The 21,052-nt window shown below is 33.1% G+C and overlaps 1 protein-coding gene across 1 annotated transcript in view; it reads right to left on the minus strand.

The window, feature by feature from the left end:
* The window catches only part of LOC148619894 (ras-related protein Rab-26-like), a 72,100-nt gene extending 63,084 nt beyond the window's left edge, over positions 1 to 9,016 (minus strand). Inside the window, exon 1 of the mRNA XM_088580294.1 lies at positions 8,376 to 9,016. Within this exon, the coding sequence (XP_088436420.1) occupies positions 8,376 to 8,384 (9 nt within the window). The 5' untranslated portion in view covers positions 8,385 to 9,016. The remainder of the gene's footprint in view (positions 1 to 8,375) is intronic.
* Between the last annotated feature and the right edge of the window lie 12,036 nt (positions 9,017 to 21,052).

The raw sequence follows: 21,052 nt of genomic DNA on the forward strand, positions 1-21,052 counted from the left end.
GAGTTGTTTGGATATTTTTCAATAAAGAAATATAAAATTTCAATAGAGGAATGTACGTGAAAAAAAAAGATAAAAAATATCTGTTTTAAATGTTTAAAATACACGTATGATAATGATGGGAACGTTTAACCAGGGAACAAATAAATACTTTGAAATGGCCTTATTTAAACTTTTTTATCTAAACCACGACAATCAGGCTTTAAGAAGATAGTTAAGCTTCGCCTACCTGAACACGATCATACATTTCCATTTCAGACATTCTTTGAGAATTTGTGTTTAAAGACTTTTGATTTCAGGAAATGACGTCTCGGTTTGATCAATTTTGCGCCGCCACTTCTAATATAAACAAGGGAACAGTTGTGATAACGCGATTTTCTGCAGTTGACATTTTCGAATTCTTCGTGTTTTCTTTCACTATAAACGAAATCTTAAATCTCTTTATTGACACAATGGATTGTTAGTAATTGCAAGTTTTTCATTTTCATTTGGAGAGGCTAAAGTTATTACGTTTCTTAGATGACAAAAACGTGACTTTGAATCATTACTTACAAAAATTGTCTAGAGACATACAAGGTTTTATTTAAGAATTCTATTACCGGTAGATCTATTCCGTAGATTCACTTTGTGCCTATATGATTCAATGTTTCAGACATTATATCCAATCAGTTATAGAAATGATGATATTGGTCGAGACCAAAAGTTATTCTCTAAATGTCCCTTTATTTTCATATTAAATTAGTGTGTGGCTTCCTCTATTCAAGGTAAAAAGCCGAGAAAAAAACGAATTAAGTTATTAATTTATATCTCACTTTTCTACTCTTTGCATCTGGTCACATTGATCATTTTTACTTGCTGACTGAATTTTACTTATGTTCTTTTTCATTTTGTCTTTTGCAATGTTTTGCTAATTTATTTTTTAAAAATTTCTTACTTGCTTTAAATGTTTTACTGACTTGATTGTTTTCGTTTTGCGTACATTGTGTTTGCTCAACTGCTCTAAATGTCTCGCTTACATGCTCTTTGCATAAGACTTACTTGAATGCTGCGTAGTTCTTTGCTTGCTTATTTCTTCTTGATTATTTGACTTATTACAGAAATGCCTTTAAAATGACAAAAAATACTTTGTTTTGCAAAATTTATCTGCAACTGCTATCGTGAATTTATGTATAATAGACCAATTTGTGCTAAGGTTGGGGTAGGCGATGAGCATGCGTAGAGCATGCTCAATATACACGTTCGCCAGCAAAATTCTTTTGTTCTACCCAAGCCCTACCTCGTGGAAGTGTACATTGAGCATGCTCACCAACTTACCACAAAAGGTTCTATTACTCATTTACGAATGTTTTAAGTGGCCGTAATTAGATATGTTATACATATTTTTCTACAGTTGTATTTGGAATGCCACAATCTACTCAGTGTTAAGTAGTAGTCTTTGTAAGAATCATGCAAAATCTGAAAAATGTGATACACCCCCCAAAAAAAAGGCTACATATTTTTATTTTTGTAATTAAGTTGTTTTATGGGTCTATACTATGAATTGTGTAATTATTCATTCCAATCTGCCTGCTCTTAGGAGAAAATCGACATTGAAACTACAGTAGATTCTATTGTATTTGGGCGACATTTACAGAGTTATCTCCCTTAATTTTGGTTCCTACGGTGCATTCTATATAATTTTTATCTCCTAAGAGCACGGGTTATATGGAAAAACCACATGTTTATCTCTGTTTACTATGACATTTCAAACAAAATATCAAAAATAAAAATATGCAGGCTTTTTACCCATGAATCACATTTTGCATGATCCTTATCTGGAGCGCTACTTAAGTTCTCACCCACTTCTACAATCGAGTTTTCTAGTTTTGTTTTCGTTTTAAAACAACTCTATGTAATCTTTAAACTTCAGATTTTACTTGAAAAAATTTGAATTACCATATTAGTATTAAGTTGTATCTTCCGAAATGATAAAGTTCAAATACCACGTCTTGTAATTTGTTCCAAGATCGTTTGATTTAAATATCTTAAGTCAGTAATAAATTTCATTCACACTTTTGTACACGTTTTGCCTTTTATATAATATGGCCTCAGCCTCCTGTTTATAGCTTTTAATAAGGGCATGACATTTTGAATGCAGCTTTTTCCTATGGGTGTTTTTTTTTCAAATACACTCGATATAGTTTGTTCTACTCGTATCCCTTTCAAGCGATCTACTAATCTAATGGCTTAATACTGACAACTTAGTGATGTTGAAATCTTGAACCGAAAGTTGAAGTCGCCTCATACGCCAGGAGTTATTTATTATAATGAAATAAAGAAAAAATATAAGTAAAAAAGAAAGTATTTGGCAAACTTTATTTGAATCATTTTTTTTATTTGCGCATGAGAATTAAATCTATAAAGAAATAAATTACTGAAACTGCTGAACTGTGATATTGCATACATTTGTAAGCAATTAATGCGGAAATACTATCTACTCTTTGTTACAAATTATCGGCAAAAAACCGAAGCGTCGGCAGTGAGATGAATACGTAAAAATCACAAACATAATATGGCCGAAACGTGAACACATGAAATATAGACGATCTACATACACAATATAGCGAAACGAATAAAAAAAAAGCTGAACATAAGGGGGAAAAAAGACGACTCATGAACAGCATTAACAACAATTGATGCATTTCTATTCCCAGATTTGCATAACTTTACATTCCCGAAAAGTTCTAATTATTTTTCTTCAAAACTAATACAAGTAAAATTGAAATAAACAACGTTAATCAATATCACATCGCTATGGAAAATATTCCCACGAATCAAAGTGCTTATTTTGCGATATCCATATACATGTATTACCATCTGTTATCACATATATTTTCGTCATTTTGTCTAGTTTCTGACTCATAACCATTAAGCAATGAATTTAACATTAATATTGAAAGTCACAATTTATTACAAAGTATGTATTTACAATGCAAATATTTTTTTCTAATACCCGAGAGAAATATTGATTAAAATGTCTACAGTTTTATAACTAGCATCATTGCAGTTGTGTGATACAGCATTGTTCTCAACAGTTATTTCTCTTTACATTGTGCCATCTATTATGTTCAAATATGCCTTTCATTTGATTAATTTTAATCATATTAGTTGCTCGAAGTTGTTGATTATTTTCAACGTCGAATGTAATTTCCAGGTTCTTTTAAATGGAACAAGTGGGGAAAAGCTTTCATTAATTCGATGTTTCAATTTCAATATTGATTCTAAAAGTGTATCGAGACGACACTGATGCCCCGGTACGACATCATTTGACTAGTACAATAGTATTAAATACTGTTTTTCAAGGATCATATCAGGTGAATGGTTTAGGCCAGTCTAATCATAACGAAACGTGTCTATATAAAAAGAAGAGAAGCTTAACCGGAGGCTAAAAAAAACACACAAAAAAACAAAAAACAAAAACAAAACCAAAAAAAAAACAAGAATAATGATTGCCAAAAGTACGAATGCAACAAAAACTTTCGTAATATACATTGCTGAACACTTATCGATGAGACTTTGTTTTATTCAATTGATACAAATCAATAAAAAAGAGTTTGGATGTTTAAGTACCAGTCCGTCCATATAAAATTCAGACACTGTCCATATGGAAATGGTGAAAAGTTTACGTAATAGTTGTGTTTTACATATTCAGAGCTGTACTTTTGAGAAAATCAGCCAAATCAAACAAAATCAAGAACGAGAACTCTTACAAAATGCAAATTTCATGTACAATCTATATAAATTTTATCTAACAACCAAATGAAAAACCTATAACTGGTTATGTGGTCTGTAAGAGTAATTAAGGGAACCAAGGTTATAGCGGTAATTAAAAGAATGTTATCTAGGGGCAAAGACCAGACCTTGAAAACAGACATACACAACAAAGAACATAAAGTAACAAAAATCATACATACAAAGTAACAAAAGCAAATGAGCCGCTCAGGCTCCACTCAAACCTAGGAGCATCGACCAAGTGCACCGGTAGGGTAAGTTTCCTTTGCTTTTCTAGAAACACCCGCCGAGTTGCTCATAAGAAGTCAAGTCCAGGGTAGAGGAAAGTAAAACTATGACTCATTTAATAAATCAGTTTTCATGGTGCAGATGGATACACCATAACGATCCACGAGTTCATGGTGACGACCATACAACTTCTGTAGTGATGACTTCAATCTTGTAGCAACATAACCCTGTTCCAGAAGCCTATTTGTTAGAGTTCTAGCGCGATACATAAAGTCTGCGTAGTTTCGGCAAACTCTGTCATAACGTATGAGTTGTGATATGAGCACTCCATACGCAGGTGCTGAAGGGATGTTGCCACAGATGAAAGAAAAGTTGACAATTCTGAATGAAAAGTCATCACGTTTGTCGTAAAGTTTTCCTTTACCATCTTTTTTCTAAGTATAGGTCAAGATATGCGGTTCACTTCACAGTGTCTGTAGTATATTCTAACTAATTCTGAACAAGAAGTAAAAGTGAATTCAGTGGGTTTTTGACATGCATGAATCATCTCCTGCCTGATTTTTATAAAAACTACTACTTAAGTAAAAAATAAATTGTAAATGGGTTCAAAAGTGGCGAACAACCACAGCTGCCTAGTGAGCAGTGACCATATCAATGAGATATCAAAGTCAATATTAATCATCGGTAAAGTACAAATATACCACTCATACTAGTATTACAAATTCGGTATGCTTTACAAATGTTTCATACAGTAGCCTCTCTTATCAGCAGCATTAGAATCAAATACAAAGATATTAATCCAGAAATAAACAAGAAATAATCAAAAGCACAAAAAATCGAAATAGGAAGAAAGTAGAAGCTAGTCTATAAAACAAAACAAGATTAAAAGATCGACGGTATGATTTTTTTTTTTTTGCAAGAATGTAGAACAGAAATTTAGACTGCTGGAATCTTTTCGATTTCTCTAGTAGTTTATTGTCATTGGCAATACTAATAAAAGAGATGACAAAAGATACAACTCTTAAAAACCAAACATGTAGTTCTTTATCTTATATCATGCAATGTAAAACGTAATGTCTGAATCAATTTTATTATAATTAGTGAAGTAAACTATGTTATTCGTTGTTTTAACAACCAGTTGGTTCCCAAGTGTATTCTCCAGTAAATCTTTTTAATCAAAAGGAGTGTAACTAAATAGATAGTCATCTTAATATTTGTAGCTGTATATGTATGTGTTATTACTATTAATATGATATTTCAGTTAGATATGGTAACAAATAGCAATGACAAAGTTATGTTTATTGTTATGGTAACATTAAATTTCATCATTGAAAGGTCAGCAATTATAATGCAATTTTTTTCTAACCTATTTTTCAAAAGGTTGCGTCAATATGAGTAGCTTGGAAGGAAAATTTAAGAATCTCATTTCTTGAAAACAGATAAATAAAAAAATATGAATCTTGGGTCTACTTGACAGTCTTATTAATTAGAAATTTCAATAAAAACAACAAATATAGTAGCTACTACTATGTATGATATTGTGAACAGGTGAACTACCAGCAAAAAGGTGTTTGTTCTGCTCCGTTGTCGACAACCAATCTTCAGCTATAAGAATATAAATAGAATCTGTAACTCTCGTCATGTGACACTGCTATTTTGAGACATCAATTTTCACAAAAGCTTTTATGTAAAAAAAATAAAGTCAACATCTGGCATCGCTACCATAGAATCAAAATAAAGAAGAATATATAGAAACTGGAAAGTAGAAACTCTAGTGTCCATGAAGAGGACCGAAGTTACATTTTAAATAACATTATCGATCATATTTATTACCATTTATTGTCATATGTGGTTGACATATTTAATCAAATAACTGATTTGGAAAGGTAACAAATTGCGTTTCTTCAAATATAACGAGAACAGATATGGTGAATATGTCAGAGAGACTGCAACTCCAGCGTGATGAAAAATGTCAGCTCAAGGCCACTCATAGGTCTTCAATGAATGAAGAGGAAACCCACACACCACCGGGCAGGCTGTAGCCTTCATCACCGCCAAAAGGAACAATACCGATCGCTCGCTACAAGCTGGGCAACAAAAGCCAGGGAAAACGGAAGATCAGTACACAAGGAACAAACCAACAAACGCAAAAGAAGTTGGTTTAAACACAGAAAAACTCACCAAGAATCGGCGTGTGCTCCTGAGTGCTAAGCCAAAAATTATCTTTTAAATTTGCCATTTTTAAAATTATGGTATGGTATGGTCAAGAAGTGTTAAAGATGACTTTTACAAAATGAGTCTTCTACTAGATTAGTCCATATAACTACAAGTATATAAAAGTCACTCATACAATTATTAAATTAACTAGTGGACAGTATAGATAATTATGATTGCTAGCTTTTATAATTCACTTTTATTACCATTCCTATACTTATTACTAAAGGATTTAACTTCTGAAGGATAATTTCTCGTGTTTCAACTCTCACGAGAAAATTCGTTAGTTGGAAATGTCAATCGTAATGAAGAGATGACATAGAGTATATCAGTCTTCTATTTTTTCTACTCTACAAATGTATTTTTATAAACTGGTGTCTTTTATGAGACATTTATCATGAGATAAACCTATATAGAACAAATCACTACAGCATGGTGTAGTTAAATTTCCAATTAAGGAATGTGATAAAGGTAATTGAATTATAAGTAAAAAAGCGAAAACAAAATTGTTCAGAAAATCAAATATCATTTTTAAAAAAAGGTTCACATTTGCACATCTACACCAAATACTAAAACTAAATAAAAAAAGTTATAAACGAGTGGGAAAAAATATCATCATGGCAGAGATGGAACATACCAATCGAAAAGTTGATGACTTTATGTAAAATGATTGACACGGTGCCAAAAAAGCAGTCTCTTGAAAACAATGTTTCAGCTGATGAACGAAACTATGATTCGAACAAGCCAAGCAGATGAAAATTTTCAACTATAATAAAACAGAATGAAAAGTTATTTATCTTGTCTTAATGCTTTTTCAGTTTTCATCATTCACCCCTTCGTAAAAGAACTGTGCAGATTTGACTTTATGTATTGATAAAATAAATATATGGACAATGTCATCTATATAATAAAGAACGAAGTTTAAAAGAGAAAAAAATACCGTACTTTCCACAGGAAGTAAACGTAAATCTATAAAAGGTGCAGTTTACCGTTAGCCGTAAAATGTACTTTTTCGCTATCATTAGCGTTATATGAGCATTTGTTTACCGTTTACCGTTACCGATTTTTATCGTGATTGTAACGACCTTAAATTTGGGAACCGTTGGCATTGTTTTACACTTTAAAAATTACCGTAGGCCGTGATAGCTTATTGCATTTTTGTGTATCGTCATAATCAAGAATGGAGTTTTATCACAGCTATACGATCTAGACTGTTTTACCTTTTTATCATGTTTCCTATTCACACGTCTTGATGTTTAAAAGAAATGTCTAGATATTTGAACACCATCTCTTCCATCGTGCCTTCCCTTTTCAGTGCGGGCAGCCGATATACGTCCTCCGCGGAACATAGAAGAAATGCTCAGTTATTTGAACAACATCTTTTCTATCGTGCCTTCCCTTTTCAGTGCGGGCAGCCGATATACGTCCTCCGCGGAACATAGAAGAAATGCTCAGTTATTTGAACAACATCTTTTCTATCGTGCCTCCCCTTTTCAGTGCCGGCAGCCGATATACAAATTTACATCTTCGGCGGAACAGTTGTCAAAATCATTAGAGTAGTTTAACTCATTGTCAAACTGCTTAAAGAAATCTGTATTACGAATTTTACAAAATGTATTCAAAATATAAACGTTTGTTTACACCTTTTCAAAGATTAGTTTACCGTTATGATATTTTGGTTACCGCTACCATAATTTGCCTTTTTTTTTACCGTTATTCGTTATGACTGGTACCCCATCCACACCCCCTTATAGGTGTACATGCCGTAGTTCAATGAATTTATAAAGATTCAAATTATCATAACTCACTTTTGATGGGAGTGCTATCATGTACACTTCGCATGAAGCATAGGTATTGCCTTGAGTTAACCCTAACTGATAAAACTGATAGAAATGAGTACATTTTTTTTAATCGGTAACTAGCATGAACTGATCTTAAAGTAAGAGTACAACCAAATGTCAAATGTCTGCATTATTAAAAATTCTAGAAAGACACGGATTACGTAGGGTGTAAATCGTCTCATATAAAGTCTTAATTTACTCAACGCAACCATAATCGACATTTTATCGGAAAAAGTAATTACGTTACTGGAGAATTATTGTTATTACTTTACCAAATGAGTAGCTGAGAAAATAGAGGGACAATTAAGTGTGCAATATACTTACCTTGCACATTACGGAGAGTTTGGTATCCAATAAAGCATCAATATCAGTATCTCATTATAACAATGTCACTCGGGTATCGCGTATAAAAAGACTAATTATTATCCTTGTTGATTCGTTTTATACTGAGTGCACTTAATCCGTTCCCAGTAATATGAAAACAATAAAACAATATTTTACTGCAGGGGAATGAGTTAATTTAAGTTAATCAGCTTTATAAGTGAGGTTTTGTTTTATGGCGCCATTCCATACCCTTAAATCTGTCTAGTACATTGAATTCTTCGATGCTTCATGTGATTCCAAACGACGGTTAATGGTTTCTCAGTAGACCAAATAAGAAAATACTATTCTAGATAATATAGAACAATGCGCTTAATCAAAGGCTAATATTCCAGTCGTGAAAAGACAGCCACTTTAATCTCTTGTGGGCCAATGAGTTCATTTGCACATAATCCAATCCAGTCTTAACATTCTAGATCCTTTCTGTTTGGTATTATTCGTTACATTTCTGTCAATGTGTCGGTAATGGAAAAATGTAACTATTATTCATGTTTTACAGTGACTCTATCGATTCCTTTCTTGTTTTAAAATAAATTATTAAATTGGCCCCGTCAATTTTATCTTTGCACTGTCAACTATAGGAAACTTATTAATCGCTCGTATAAACAAATCGTATGTTCAGCTTCTGAGTTTCCATCAGTCTAATATTACTTCCTAGCTATCATTAAATTCGTCCCTAGGGTTACTTATTCCCCGCCCAAAATCAATTTTTCAGAGTTTTTAATGCTACATTCAATATTACATGGTAAAATCTGTATATTATCTTTTAATTGATTGCAGTTAAAGCTATTTGTGTAATAGACTTTGTTTTTATGACCTGCCAAGTAAATCTGGGGCATATAAAGTCTATCTGTCTGTTTGTTGCTTTTAAGTTTCAGTCTGTGACAACGCTGTGACAGAGCTACTTGAAGATCTGATCACATTTATTGAAGACATTTTAGTGAACTCTGTAAATATTTACTATTTCTATAGGAGTTATACGATGGTGTATTAGTTGCATTTTACCTTATTTGTCCCCTTTTCTAGTGACATTTTTTTCACTAGAAATAACGGACATGATTGTTTCATAATGTCGGAAAATGTACAATTTTCATTATTTCTTTATTTTATAAGCTTCAGAATAGAAAATGTAGGAGAATTAGGATTTCTAACGTAACAATTATACAGTGCATTTTAAGAAAATTTGAAAGAAATTAAAATGATTTCACCCGATGATTAATAACAACATTACCTTAGTCAAACATAAAATTTGATTACTTTTTAATTCTTCAATTTTCAATTAACTTGATGTAACACCCCATATATGGGAAAATTAAAGGTCTTTGTCACTGATCTTCATCGCTGTAGTAGTTTACAGTAGGATTATGTTGCTGTATAGGATATGCCTTTTTTCAAACGTTTTGTCTATCGCTACTGACATGACGTCATATTAAATCCTCATTCTTTCATCATATATACATTTGGACTCCCAAACAATAACTTGGTGGATATTTCTAGAAAAACCGAAGATACTTACTTCGTCAATTTTCTACGACGAAAATAAACGTGTCCTGTGGACCCTCATAGTTAAAGACTTATTGCAATAAACTAACTGCCAATTATTTTCTCGTTTGAGAATTAGGCTTCTATACAGCTCTTGAATGGCATAAGCTTTTCATTTACACTATATGGCATGCCCATTTCCCATAGAATATCCCCATTCCTCAAAGAATCCTCCTGGAATTTTTAATACATGTATTACGTTTTTACATTATTTATTCAATTTTAAATGTTTGATTTTTTAACATTTAAACTATTTTGTACGTTACAGATAATTGTAAAATGAATATATTCTAGTAAAATAATTTTCTCACAATCCCTATTCAAACTCTCCTTCCCCACACAAAATTTCTATTCCCAATTCCCGATTCTCATTCCTATCCTTCAAAACACAAATGCCTTTGAATCGGTGGTATACTGCAACTTATCAATAGTTCTGAAACACTCCCCATAAACGAAGGACTAAGGGTGAATTTAAACAAGGTGCCACAAAGAAATGTTCCTGATCAATACATGTGAGCGGTCAAAGTCGGATTTGATACTTTTATTGCTCTTTTTACAAAGTTAACCAGACAATAAGTTATTGTTCTATTTATCTAAGTAGAATCATATTAATTGAGGACTTGTTTGCAGCCTGTAGAGCCATATGAGAATATTGTCTCGTTATAATTGATGATTCATTATTCTCATTCAGAGTTATGCAATATCAAAGATCTGCAATCACAGCGCAATCTTTATAAAACAAACTTTTGTCAAATCAATACAGTATATACACCAAATTTGTATATGAGTTCCTACATACTGGTTTTACAACTATATTGAACCTCGAAATCAAGCACCCGCCAAAACCGAACGAAACACTTATTCTTAAATTAGTTCTTTTTTTAACAGATTTCACTGTATCGTACTAATCAATGGACGTTTCACCTTTATTGGGCAAATTTATTTCAACTTATGCAATATTCATTGTACGAAGTGTTAATTCATATAACCCAATTTTAACTCAGAATGCGAATATTAGTATTATGTTCCTAATAGACTTTAGAATATCATACTGAAAATCATATAAATGCATTCATTGGTATTGATAATGATTATTAATGTGCCAGCAGAAGGAGGGGCACTTAATACATGTCAATGAAGTTTTAGATTATTAAGTTCCATATATAGTTCTTTTTTTTTCTTCTTCTGCATATACCGGTTTATACATTAGAAAATATTTGTAGTAATGATAATATAACCATTTTCCAAATGAATGACAATGTTATTTTATTTAGTCTATTCATATTATGTCACGGTCTCGATTTTTTTATGATCTCGATAATAATTCCGTTACTGCTTCAAAGAAACGCAATGAAGGTTTTTTTTCTTATATGCTGATAATAATACAAACTATGGTCCTATTTGTAATTATTTGATGAGTTGCGTTCGTTTTGTCGCTTATTTTTTTTTCATCAAAAACACGTTCCATTCAAATTTAATATAAAACAAATCGTTTTGAATATTGATTACGTGAGATTTTCCGAAAAAAAAAAGTGAAATAAATTGATCGCTAGCAGATGTGTTTGTCGAAACCTTTTAGACATCTTCATACTACTTGAATGGATTCCTTTGTGATTGGTGTCGGAGAGCTGCATTGAGCTTCATCATTGTTGCTCGACCTTTACCGGATTATACTCACTTGCAATATGCCGGGTACCGCTTGCGTAACAGGAAATACTTACACTTCCGGGACACGTGATGTTATACTCGGATTTTTTTTAGGAGAAACCACATTGATAGTGATTAATTTGTTCATGTTACGTCTTATTCTTCTCCAGTTTAATATTATCTATTTTATTTAGTTTGTTGATCATATTTATTGTTTCAAATTTTCACGTTCAGACCATGTACATGGATGTTTGACGTATTATTTGACGCTTGAGTATTTTTGCCAATATTTAAAACTACTTACTACCAGCGAAGTCTTAAATGACATATAATGATAATAATAGGACAAAATAAATAAATTCTAATGATTTTAATCACTTCATTGTCTTTGTGAAACTGAATTAATGCATTATCAGAGCACTATGAACTAAATTTAATTGGAAAATTTTGCACGAGTAATCAAGGGAACCAAGGTTTTAGCAGTAATGAAAAGAATGTAATCCAGTGACAAAGACCAGACATGGAAAACAGACATACACAACAAAGAACATAAAGTAACTAAAATCATACATACAAAGTAAAAAAAGTAAATGAGCAACTTTGACTCTACTAAAAACTGGGAGCATGGACCAGGTGCACCGGTAGGGTAAGCGTCTTCTGCTTTTCTAGAAACACCCGCCGAGTTGCTCATAAGAAGTCAAGTCCGGGGTAGACAAACGAGGAAAGGAAAACTATGACCCATTGAATAAATCAGTTTTCATGGTGCTGATGGATACACCATAACGATCCACGAGTTTATGATGACGACCATAAACTTCTGTAGTGATGACTTCAATTTTGTAGCAACATAACCCTGTTCCAGAAGCCTATTTGTTAGAGTTATAGCGCGATACAAAAAGTCTGCGTAGTTTTGGCAAGCTCTGGCATAACGTATGAGTTGTGATATGAACATTCCATACGCAGGAGCCAAAGGGATGTTGCCACAGATGAAAGGAAAGTTGACAATTCTGAATGAAAAGTCATCACGTTTGTCGTAAAGTTTGGTCAGTAGTTTTCCTTTACCATCGATTTCTAAGTGTAGGTCAAGATATGAGGCTGACTATGAGGCTGAAAGTGATCGATTCTGCAAATGTTCCGATTCAACGGTAATATGTTATATGATATTATATAAGATATTACGTTGCATTTCTCGATAATTAAATATTTCGTATTGACAAATAAACTGCAGCACTTGGAACAGAACAATTCACTGTACAATAGTTTCTTGCTTCCAATAAAATATGTGTTAACAAAAAATTGTATTGCTTAAACACTTCTGTTAAAAGATTCAGACAATGCTAGTCTTTTTTTCTTTGTTGTGATGGTGTAGATAGTAAAATTACTCTTTAGGGCGTATGGGATAAAGAACAAAGTTAAACGCACTAAGACAGGTCTTTTGAATGAAGCAAAAACGAAAAGATAGCACATAGATTTGAATGGTGCTGTCATAAAAATAATAAAATTCCAATAAATGCATGCACTTTAAATGAGATTTTGCTATTTAAATAACACTATGACAATAATGTTGAATATGATAGCACTTTCCGTATATCAATTACATCCTTCATTTCGTGTATTATAAAGCTAGGACATCGTTGCTTCTAGCAGATAATTGAGTTGATAATTCGACTGTCTTTGTGGATATAAACCACTAAAAGTCCCAAAATTCTTACGTAACACAGTTTTAGTCAATCCTTTGCACGATATGAGAGACGCTGACCATCAGCTGACTATTCCTATACTTGGTTTATTTTTGTGTTTTCGTGCTAACATATATACTCAATACTGTTAGTCCCATTTGCACTCATATGTGGTATTTGTAATTCATGCCGGACTGAGTTGTTTCTTAACGCCCTTGGCTATTATTTGGGGTCTCTTACGGACGGTGTAAAGCATCGAAGCGTTTACACAGTCCCCGTGCATAGTGATACCCGTAAATGTGGTGTATTCGGGAAAATTATAGTTGTCATCTGACCACGTTCATTCATTCAGTTCATTAAAGATTTGATGTCGATCCGTGGCCTAGTGATCCAATTTGTGATCTGCACGCTTATATTGTACACCCTACAGCATTTGCTGAATCTTTGACCCAGCAAAATACATTTTGGGATAAAATCAACAGTTTCAAGTGCATGTAAAACAGATAGGTAAGTCAATTTATTGGTGCATGCCAATCAATTGATGAGAAATCTCCATTTCCGGAAAAAATAAAGTTATGTTTCCGATCACCATTCTAAAATTTTGTAGGGTCGGTAGGTAGGGATTTATTTTTAGTTAAACATTTTGAAATGAAATAAGTCATTATAGTGACACCAAACTCAGAATACAATGAAAACCAAATATGCAAAGACTAAACAACTACATTGTAATAATTTTAGACTTAGTCTACAGCCAAATCTCTTGGAATTCTGCGCTTGAGATATTGTTTTGTTTTGATTGTGGTGGTCTGAGCTCATTTTATTATGATATTGTACACATATGTGCACGCAAGATAAAATACATTGCACATGCAATGTTCTTTAAAAATGTTTTATAGCCATAGTGGTGTCAGAAGATGTTTTTCGTAGAATATTCAATAGACATTGATTTTGAATAATTGCACATTTAGATTTACTGTATATGATTATAGATGTAGAGTAACACCATACACTCAATCAACAAATGCAGGCATTGATATACAACTACATGTATGTAAAAAACATTTTTGATTATTTTTATATAGTATTAAAAATAAATGTCTACTCTTTTTCTTTTTTTATATTTGCAGGTAGACAAATATGGATAAATCGCTTTTCTGTTAAAAGGATGACGGTTTTGTTTAGTATCAAGACATTAATACTACACGCGTAAAAATAATTAAGTTTTATTAAATTGTGAATATTTACAGGCTTCAATGGAATAGAGATTCTAAAGAAAAGTCAACGACAGTGTTTTGAAATGCTGAATGTACTTACATGTGATATAAATGTGTATAACTATTTAGAAGTTAATTAAAATTGTTTGATACAAGATTAAGTTGGAATATCGATTTTAAATTGTTAATTGTGAGCCAGTATCGATGGATTTAGTCTTAAAGTCCTTCATATACCGGTATTATAATTTTGTTTCTTAAGAATTTCGAATGTTATATATTTAATATAATAGTGTCACCGCAAATCATTGTATATTAGTATGGTGGTGACAGCGGCGTCACCGTCGGAGGCGTCCGTGTCGTCGTCCATATTCATTTGGTTTTCGTGCGATGACTTTATATTTATGGCCGCTAAATTGTTATGAATATGATTGATATGATTTTACTACTGAAGAAATGCTCTTATTTGATTTTGAGTTTATGGCCCCTACCATTTTAAAATAAAGGTCATCCATGTAACTGACAGATATCCGTTTCTGTTAATCTAAAAAAAGACTGAGGGTCCAAAATTTTATCAAGTTAACCTTTATAAAGTGAAATGGCCAATCCTTAACATGACATAGCAAGTTCAACAAATCCATGCAAGTACACCTTCAAGTAAGAAGCATTGTAATATGTACATGACTTGTCTTATGGCAGTCCATAGCGGAATGGATATTTATCAGCATGTGCATAATTCAATTATTGATATCAATAAATTGAGAAATTTACGAGACAATGCAAACATGCGTCCAAGACAAATCGTATGTATGTTCAAATTTGCTCTTCGGGTGATACCAGTCTGCGTCCATACTTGCCCCTCGGGCAGTGCCAGTCTGTGTCCACACTTGTAAACATAAAAAATAAATAAAAGTATAGCTTAAGAGCAATAACCAAATACTCTGATGTCCTTGAACACCATAGATATCTACGTAACAGACTCCTGAATCAGAGGTATGAGGAAATGTGTCTTAAAATGTCTCTTACCAAATTATTTTTTAGATATCAGTCCTTAGTTGAAAAATACTCATTTTCTTCTGAAACAATGAGTAATGTTCTTTGTGCTGATGTGACCGTTCATATACGGATTATGACAATAGCATGCACATGCGTTTTAATCAGCACAAGTATAGTCACAACCCATTGGAATTGGGAGGTTTAGCGAGCTATAAAACCTAGATTTAGCCTACCATTTCGTTTCAAATGCCTGTACCAAATCAGGACCATTGCGGTACCAGCTGCTCCAGTGGTGTAATATCTATTTTGCTAGATTCGTTTTTGACTTGACTTGATTATGAAACGGATTAGTGTTCAAAAATGTTGTTGTTACCTTTATCTATAGATGCCTGTTTTACACTCAGGACCTTTTGTTTTCAATTTTACCTCATTTATTTTTTGTAAAAAATGAAAAAAAGAAATAAATTGATTTTTAATCCATACATTGAGTACATTGACTTAGCTGAGGTAGTGTTGGTAAGAATAACAGTTGGAAACCTCTATAAACCGCACTACCCTAGTCAAATAAATGAAATATAGAGAAAGGGTGTGAAAATCAATTCAACAAAATAATCTAAAATGAAACAAGAAGATCGCTATGTAATAGTAACATTGGATAAATAGTATAATGAGAACATAGACCATTGATTTCTGTAACTTTTGACATCAATAGTTGAATGGAAATGGTTATGAAAAGATCACAAATCAGCTGCTCGTTTATCTTTACAAGATGTGGGGAGTATATATGGCTAAAAGTTTTCATAAATCTTAAATAATAAATACTGCAAGATATATTATCTGGGCGTGTATGTAGATCCGCATGGTTGATCTAGAATTGTTGTTAAAAAAAGTTCTAGGATCTAATCCAGAAATTTATTTAGGTTAGATTCAGGATATAATTTGCTCAATTTTGCGAATAGAATGACCAAATTTGCAAGGAAAGGGAAAGTTTAAGTCCAATACCAACACATCCCCTGAACCACCTCTTTTTATCGCTTCTGTCATCAAATGATAATCAGTGTTAACCCAAGTGATAGAATATCTTTGAAGATATAACCATGATTTTACCAGAAATCTATTAAGTTCATATGACTCCACCGTAGAAGTTTATAAAATACAATTAACAAGTCCAATCCAAGTATTTATTCAAACTGAAAATGTCTGAGAGAAACGAAATTTAAAAATGCTAGCCTCAGAACAGTCACAGTTAAGAAGACAGTCTCTTTACATGAACCATTTATCAATTATACTAGTTGATAGATGATCTGTGACAGTCTCCGTTTCCTTTGTTTGGTCTTTATTCTTAGACTTTTGAATATTTGGTTTCATTTATTCATTTTTTAATTCATTTTATAAGTTTACAGAATGTCATGAATAAATTGGCGTATGATGTTTTTTTTTTCTTATACAGATTTGCCATAATTTTAGATATTGGTTTCCACCGACTCTTTAAACTAGTTTGTGTGAAAAGTCAAGATGAAGAAAAACGATCATTTCTTCCACTACCGTTTGTCAACAAATGTATAGATGCAATTAATTTGGCTAACATCCTCAATCACAAAAACGTTACCAACAAAATTCTCCCATATTTCAAAGACAAATCCATACCAATTATTTCATATTCCTATACTTCACCCATTATATCCAAAAATTTTCAGTTATAAAAGGCTGTTGCAGAACCTCGAGATTGAGGACTTTAAGGCTAAACCACCAGACTGTTCTAGCAAAAACTCTCAATTCAAATATCTTCCTTTCGGTCACGTCGTTAGGGGAGATTTGTTCATCATCGAAAACAAATCTCTGCGTAATATCCTTTCTAAAGGTCTCAAGTACCGTGAACCGCGCTCCATAAATTGGAATTATAACGTTAAAGTTCGTATGGATGCCGTGGAGGACTACGCAGGAAATTGGATAAAACGAAAACAAGAAGACATTGATTCTCTGTCAGAGTGGTTAAAGGCCGTGAGGTCCTTAATTTTGAAGCGAATGACAGTTTTAAGTAGGTTAGTGAGTGCCAATGCTACATCAGTTTTGAAGGACCCTGATGTAGCAAAAACATTGTCTACTATACATAACAAATATGTTGTAGTACCAGCAGACAAAGCCCAAAACAACATTGTTTTGGTCTGCAAAACGTTTTACATCCAATGTTTATTATCAGAGGTAAACGTAGAAAACAATAGCAGTGATAAGACCTATACTGCTACCACACTCTCCAAAGAAGAAATTGTGGAAAACCATAAATCTGTGCTATCCTCTTTTGGTCTCTCTACCAAGGACCATGACTGTGATTTACCGTCTATGTACTGATTCCAAAACTCCACAAGAATCCTTACAAACAACGTTACATAGCTGGATCTGCAAAATGTACCACCCAACCTCTTTCAAAACTTTCAACTTCTATACTCACAGCTGTAAAAGAGGCTTTGCAGTCCTACCACAACACTTGTTACTCCCGTAGTGGTATTAATTCAATGTGGATCCTGAAAAATACGAAAGATCTTTTTAAGAAAATCAATTCAAAACTATTATCAGAATATAATAGCATTAAAACCTATGATTTTTCAACACTGTATACTTCTTTTCCACATACTCAGTTAAAATCTCGACTTAAAAACATTATACATCGTTCTTTTTCCCAAAAAGATGGTACACATAGATGCAAATGTATAGTTCTTGGTAGAGATTCCTCATACTTTGTAAGAAATACTTCCAAATCATCTTCCAAATATACAGAAGCAGATGTTTACAAAATGCTGGAATTTTTAACATATTTGTCCAGTGTGGTGGACGCGTTTTTCAACAAACGGTCGGCATTCCAATTGGAACAAATTGTGCTCCTCTACTCCTATTCCTTCACTCTTATGAAGCTGACTTTATAGCTGATCTGATCCAAAAGAAAGAAAATCGTTTAGCTAGATCCTTTAATCTCAGTTTCCGCTATATAGATGACGTATTATCTTTAAACAATCTTAATTTTGGGGATTTGATACATCGCATCTATCCCAAAAAACTTGAGATAAAGGATATTACAGACACTGTAAAGTATACCTCATATCTTGACCTACACTTAGAAATCGATGGTAAAGGAAAACTATTGACCAAACTTTACGACAAACGTGATAACTTTTCATTCAAAATTGTCAACTTTCCTTTCATCTGTGGCAACATCCATTCAGCACCTGCGTATGGAGTGTTTATATCACAACTCATATGTTATGCCGGAGATAACGTATGTACGCAGACTTTTTGTATCGCGCTATAATTCTAACAAATAAGCTTATGGGCCAGGGTTATGTTGCTACAAGACTGAAGTCATCACTACAAAAGTTTTATGGCCGTCATCAAGAATTCGTGGATCGTTACGGTGTGCGCCATGAAAACTAATTTGTTCAACGTGTCATAGTTTTCCTTTCCTCTTTCATCTATATCGGACTTGACTTTTTATGAGCAACTCGGCGGGTGTTTCTAGAAAAGCAGAGGACGCATACCCTACCGATGCACCTGGTCCATGCTCCCAGTTTTTAGTGGAGTCCGAGTTGCTCGTTTGCTTTAGTTACTTTATTTTAATTGTTGTGAATGTCTGTTTTCCCTGTCTGGTCTTTGTCCTTAGATTACATTCTTTTGATTACCGCTATAACCTTGGTTCCCTTGATTACTCTTTCACGATATTATGATCGTACCTGGTAAATATGTAGATGTCATTATGTTCTATTAGAAAATGACCCTGCTAAGGATTTCATTATCATCTTTATGAGTTATGTCCCCCTTAAAACAATTTCTTTCGATCGGTCTTATCTTGAAAACCATAATAGATATAATAAATCTGAAAACGGTTTCATGTAAATAAGCAGAAGACCTAATGAATTAACATAAACACGTATTTTATCAAACCATACGGGAGTTATATCCCTTGAAATATCATACTAAAGTTTTGAAAATTTATATTTCGAGAACCGGAAGTTGTAGAGACATGGGACCTTCATCAATGATCTTCGGTCCACATGGCCTTTTATTTGCACCCAAGGTCAAAGGTCAGAGAGTGCGTTTTTTTCATTTCCAACATTTACTTTGACATGGCCCTGATTCGTCATCTTTCAAGATATCATTACCCAATTTGGACCATCGATAGAAGTCATTTAGGATTTTTGCACGATGACCCTGTGAAGAATTTCATCATCCATTGTAGAAGTTACGTCCTGTTTATTAGCGTTTTTTTTCAGCATGATCAACATGGTCCCCCGAACGTATTTTTCAGGATGTCATGATCATACTTGGTGAACATGTACATGTCACCTTGTTCTGTTAGGAAATGACCCTGCCAAGGATTTCATTATCATCTTTAAGAATATGTCCCTTTAAAACAATTTCTTTCAATCGCTTATGTAAATGAAACTATGATACATAGAATAAATCTAAAAACTGTTTGATGTACGCAATCTGTGGACTTAATGAATAAACATAAACACGTATTTTGTTATCAAACCATACGGGAGTTATATCCCTCGAAATATCATACTAAAGGTTTGAAAATTTACATTTCAAGAACCGGAAGTTGTAGAGACCTTTCATTTGCATGCGAGATCAAAGGTCACAGAGTGCTTTCATTTAGCCTTTTCTATGATATGACCCTGTTTCGTCATCTTTCAGGATATCATTACCATATTTAGACCATCTAGAACTTTTACAGGATGACCCTGAGAAGAATTTCATCATCAATTGTAGAAGTTTATCTCCCGTTTATTAGCGTGTTTTCAACATGTATCTAACCAAATGTTTTACGTGTACAAAGAGATAGTTTTCAAGGGGAAGACCTTTCAATTGTTTCACAGACAACTCACATACTACTTAAGACAGAACAACATATTAAAAATGAAAATATCCAAAAAAAAGCTGGAGGCGAGATTCTGTGTCATGCTTATCCAAGGTTCTCTGCACTAGATGTAACAAGAGAGCTCAATACCGAACTGATGGAACCAGTTTACGAAATTTGCCAAAAGTTAGGAATTCGCTGTCAGCCTTCTTTTAATTTGGGTCTTAGTCGTGAAAATTATGTATCGAAGTAGAAGATGGAATGTTAAGTTGTGAAGTGTATATTGATGAGCACCATATCATTGTCGTGAATGATCATGCTAATCCGAAGTTGCGGCTTATAAACTTTGAAACAGGAGTTATCTTGGATACAACTTAACTTTCGTTTTGTGTAATAATAATAGGAGGTTAGTGTACATTACGAACGACAGCGAATTTGCTGTACCAGCTTGGGTTGTCGGAACAGCTTTTTTCATAAATAAAGGAATAGGCATGCTAAGGGGGTTAGTTGTTACAGCATTAAATAGCGTAATTTTTCTGGGAGGAAATGTCATAAAAACTACACTTGTTTGATGTGAACTCTCTATGATGTAGGCTAGCCTTCGTGCAACTCGGAAATTTGTCCTGGCCGAAAGACATTTTGATTTCAAAAGACGGTAGAACACTTTTTTGTATCGGGAGGAAAAGTATCAAG

This window comes from Perna viridis, chromosome 4 (genome assembly GCF_037379345.1).
Source record: "Perna viridis isolate PV_CMFRI_1.1 ecotype Kerala chromosome 4, ASM3737934v1, whole genome shotgun sequence".
Lineage (NCBI taxonomy): Eukaryota > Metazoa > Mollusca > Bivalvia > Mytilida > Mytilidae > Perna > Perna viridis.